This window comes from Rhipicephalus sanguineus, chromosome 4, assembly GCF_013339695.2.
Source record: "Rhipicephalus sanguineus isolate Rsan-2018 chromosome 4, BIME_Rsan_1.4, whole genome shotgun sequence".
Classification (NCBI taxonomy): domain Eukaryota; kingdom Metazoa; phylum Arthropoda; class Arachnida; order Ixodida; family Ixodidae; genus Rhipicephalus; species Rhipicephalus sanguineus.
Window position 1 is genome coordinate 157,889,128 of NC_051179.1, and position 4,563 is coordinate 157,893,690.

Consider the following 4,563-nt stretch of genomic DNA (forward strand, 5'->3'; position numbering starts at 1 on the left):
TTTCGTTCGCGAGTGTGTGCGTGTCGGTGCGCGTGGCTAGTGTATGTGTACTGCCACTCGGGTGACCGCAAAGGAGTGAGGAGGGTGCCAAGAGGGACTGAAAGAAGAGCAAACGGGCAGTGCGAACGATCAATCCGCTGGCAGACATGAGCGAACGAACGACGGTGTAAATATCACCTTCTCTTGAATGCCTCGTAACTTACCCAGTGTATATTATTAAGTGTATGTAGTATCGAATGATTTTAACAAATGAGCCGTTAGTCTGACTTGAATGTGCAATAAAGCCAGAGATGGGAAGTTGAACAGTGACGCTTCTCATAGCCCAGCCAGCCTAACTCAGCCAGTAAAAAGAGCCGAAAGGAGTTTTGCGTATGTCGACTGCGTAGTTTTTTTATTCTGCATTGCCATCGTGTCTTCGTAGGTTACGTTGCGCCCTACTTTAGCCACTGCCAACTCTTTGTTGTCCCAAACGAACACTCGGCCATGGCACGAAAAAGAAAGTACAACGAGTATCTTTGGAATTCGAAAGTCGAAGTACCCGTTCGCTCAGAATATCGCGCGTAGATGTCATCCGTAGGTGTGGAGCACTTACAGAAGCGCTCACCAGTGGAAAGGTGTCAGATTTTTGGAAGCAGTGCAGGCGCGCTATCGCATCGAACAGACATGCTGCAGGCTGAAAGCGACCCGCATTCGAACACAGAAGTCCAGCATCTCCCGTGAACGGGAATCGGTTGAAGCAGCAGATGGCCGTGATCCAGAAGGTGCTCCATCGGAGACAAATGCAGGGCTGGTAAGATTTGAAGATTTCTTGTGAATGTAACGGCACGCACATGTGTCACAAAATGCGCGGACGGTGCGCGGGAATCTTCGAAGAGACTGGCCCACGCCGCTGCGCGCACGGCGGCGGAGGAGGGGCGCACCGGAAGACCGGAGCGGCGACTGACGTCAGGCGGGAAAGGAGGAAGGAGAAGAGCGGCGAAGATGCCGCGGTCACCGCGGTGGGGAAGCAGAGTTCGGTTCCGTTTGGGCCGCTGAAGCGAAAGGTTATCTCCTTCGCGCTCCGCGACTTTGAACGCGATCTCGACGCTTCCCTCAGCGGCCGCTTGGCCCCACGATTCCTGAGTGGACGAGCGAGGCCATGCCTCGGAAGCCCTCTCGAAAGAACATGAAGAAGGCCGGCAAGGACCAGAGATCCCTCCGACAACAGGAGGAGATTCCCGAGCGCCAGACCGTTCCTGCCATTGGTGACTGGCCACTGGAGAAGGCCAAGGAGGCGCTACCACCCTCCCAGGCCACTTCGGAGCCTCCCGCCACCACTGCGGCACCCCCTAAGCCTGCCTGCAACACCTCGGCACCTGCTGCCCCTGCTGCTGCTACCGCACCCGCCGCTCCTCGCGATGCCGCGAAGTCTCACCTGCGCTCGCGCTCGGGCACTCGAGTGGGACGCTAGCCCCTCCGGCTTGACAGTAATCCATGGGCACGAGAAGTTTCAGCCCAACGGAAAAAACAGGACGACGAAGAGTACCAAAACTTCGAAGCCTGGCTAACTCAAAAGCGTGCCACACAGCGTGCTGCTGCCCACGCGGCACATGCAAACACAAGCACGAGCTCGGCACAAGCACCGACTGCGAGGCCCAAACAGTTGGAGCAGCAGGCGGTGACAACCATCGGAGATTGGCTGCTCAACAAGGCCAAAGAGGCAGCACCGGTTGCCGCCGACCTTCCCGAACCAGCAGCTACCACGCCAGTCAACACAGATGACGCCCCGTCTAGTTCTCATGCCGCGACGTCGGAAGACGAAGTAGAGCACTGCACGGGCCGATTTTTCCAGCCCGGGCCCGGCCCGAAAACGCCATGCTCCGGCCCGCCCGAGCCCGGCCCGGTGTTCTTAAATGTGGCCCGTACCCGGCCCTGGCCCGAAAGGTTTTGGCCCGGTCCGGCCCGGCCGGACCCGACCCGTTTCAGCTAGTTATGCCTTGAGCATAAAGGAGGCACTGTCTAACCTTCGGTTATTGTGAAGATACCTGCCACACACAAGATATTTTCTAGAGATTGTTTTGGGAACTTCTTTCAGTGTCACGACTTTCACTGGTACTGTGTATACTTTCGGTTAATTACGCCCGTAACACTCTTGCGAAATAATTGCAGGGCAATATAAAATATAATTGGAGTCATAGCTGGCTGTTTCATGTACGCACGTAGTGCTAACCACGCAATCTCATTTTTGCATTTCAAAGGACAACTACAAAATATAATACCTGCATAAAGTGGAGAAAAACGCATGGCAGAAATTTTTAGGTTGAGTCTACATCAACTGCATACGAGTTAGGGCTGTTGAGTAAAAGTAGCAAGTCTGCTGCAAACTTCATTTATTGTACAATGCAATGAAAAAAAAAACGTGCTCTAGCTGCTCCTGGGAGGAATACGCCAGGCTGGGCAGCGTTACATAAATTAAAGCTGTCGTGTTGACGCCTCGGCAGCATAGGTCGGCAAACTCACTCATGAGTCGACTCACTCATACTCGTATCGAGACGTGAGTCTGAGTCTGAATGAGTCCGGGTGAGTAAAGTTTTTGTGAGTCTGAGCCCGAGTGAGTTCGGTGGGGAAAATTTTTGGTGGGTCTGAGTCCGAGTGAGTCCGGTTGAGGAAAATTTTGGCGAGTCTGAGTCCGAGTGAGCCCTAAGGGCAAAATATATTGCATGAGTGAGCCTGAGTGAGCTCCACATTTTTTGCCGACCTATGGTCCTGTCTACTCAACTTCAGCATTACTATCAGATGTCGGCTCACATTTATACTCACGTGTAGTCCCGCATATGTCAACGCGCTATCGTTCATACGTCAGCTCAATATTTATTGATCAGAGGCGTGAGATGAGGAGGGAGAGGGGGAGGAGGTGCCTTGACCTCCCCCCGCAAACTTCTTCATGGGAAGTTACTGATAAAAATATCTCGTATGAGTCATCTCTTTCAATAAAACGGTCCTTATTGAACTACAAAGTCAGATAACTCGTATTTGAAGGTACGAGATCAAAAGGTGCTAAGTAGCGCACCGATTATGCGAGATATTGGCGTTAAAGAGCATTGACATTATGGTAGAAAAAGGCTAGCGGACTCATGAGTCGACTCACTCAGACTCAGATCGAGCCGTGAGTCTGAGTGAGTTCGAGTGAATTATATTTTGGTGAGTCTGAGTCCGAGTGAGTCCGGCTGAGAAAAATTATAGTGAGTCTGAGTCCGAGTGAGTCCGGATGAGGAAAAGTTTGGTGAGTCTGAGTCCGAGTGAGCTCTAAGGGTAAGATATGTTTCGTGAGTGAGTCTGAGTGAGCTCCACATTTTTTGCCGACCTATGCTCGGCAGGCAACTGCACCCAACCTACACTACGTTTTCGTGTTCAAAACAACAAGGTTCTTTGTCCCACCCTTCTTCCTCGAGTCACCGCCACCGCCACTCGGGGAAATGAGTGTCTCTATGGTCTGGCGCATCACCATTAGTAATTGGAAAATCAACAACGGCGTTTGCCCTGGGTTATGCACTTAAAATGCACGAAAAACAGCTCCTGAGATATTAATGATTCGCAAGTCGTGTTGCCACTCTACGGGCATGCGAGCGTAGCTGCATACTCGGAATGTTTCCCCAGATACCAACGCGCACATCTTATATACACTAATCTAGGCAGTTTACCTGATTTCCTTACACGGTACCCAAGAACGTCTTTCACTCACTATAATGGCGGAAGCTTATATTAGGCGTTTCTTGAAATCCCGAGTAGCATACCGATGGAGCAAAATTGTAGACGTCTTGTACTGTGCAATTACTGTGCATGCCAATGCACTCCAGGTGGCTTAAGTTGCCCGGAGCCCTCAATGACGGCGTTTCATATAGCCTGGGTCGCTTCGGGAAGTTAAACCCCACAAAACAACAAAAACAAAGCCACACAACGTACACACGCAATTATACCTATACGTATGAGACCCGGGCCTAATACGGGCCTGGCTCAGGCCCGACCCGAGCCCGAAGATCAGGGCCCGAGCCCGGCCCGGGCCCGATCCTAGAACCCCTTACCCGGCCCGGCCCGCGGGCCGGGCCCGGGCTTTCGGGCCGGCCCGGGCCCGTGCAGTGCTCTAAGACGAAGCCATGGACGTCACGGCGACCTCGCGTAAGCGGGGACGCGAGGAAGACGCAGCGGAAGGCCCGCGCAAGCAAGCGAGCACACACGCAACAGCGGCAACCGCAACAACAGCTGCAGCAGCACCTGCCGCCTCCCCCTCCATGCGGGACGACGCGGCGAGCCTGACAGCTACTCCCGCAGTCCTCCTCTCGCAGGCGGCCTCCGCCGGCATCGTGGCTGCGCCCAGCAGTCTAGAGGGTGTTGCTGCGACCCGAAAGAGGAGGAAAAACAAGCGGAAGACACGCTCCAAGCGACGGTGGCGGCCGCGCGAGTTCGTGCCTTCTGCAGCCGAGCCCCGGACAGCTTCGAGGCCACTCAACACTACGGTTGCCGAGCCGCGCCCGAGCCCCCCGCCATCCGAGGATGACTTCGTCACCGTCGTCTCCAAGGCAGCGC

General features: G+C 54.0%; 1 protein-coding gene across 1 annotated transcript; it reads left to right on the forward strand.

Annotated features, from left to right (window-relative positions):
* Positions 1-1,138: 1,138 nt before the first annotated feature.
* LOC119391783 (uncharacterized) lies at positions 1,139-3,845 on the forward strand. The gene is made up of 3 exons (XM_037659435.1): positions 1,139-1,438; positions 1,568-1,801; positions 3,837-3,845. Exons 1-3 carry the CDS (start codon positions 1,139-1,141, stop codon positions 3,843-3,845), a joined length of 543 nt encoding a protein of 180 aa, XP_037515363.1.
* Positions 3,846-4,563: the final 718 nt, after the last annotated feature.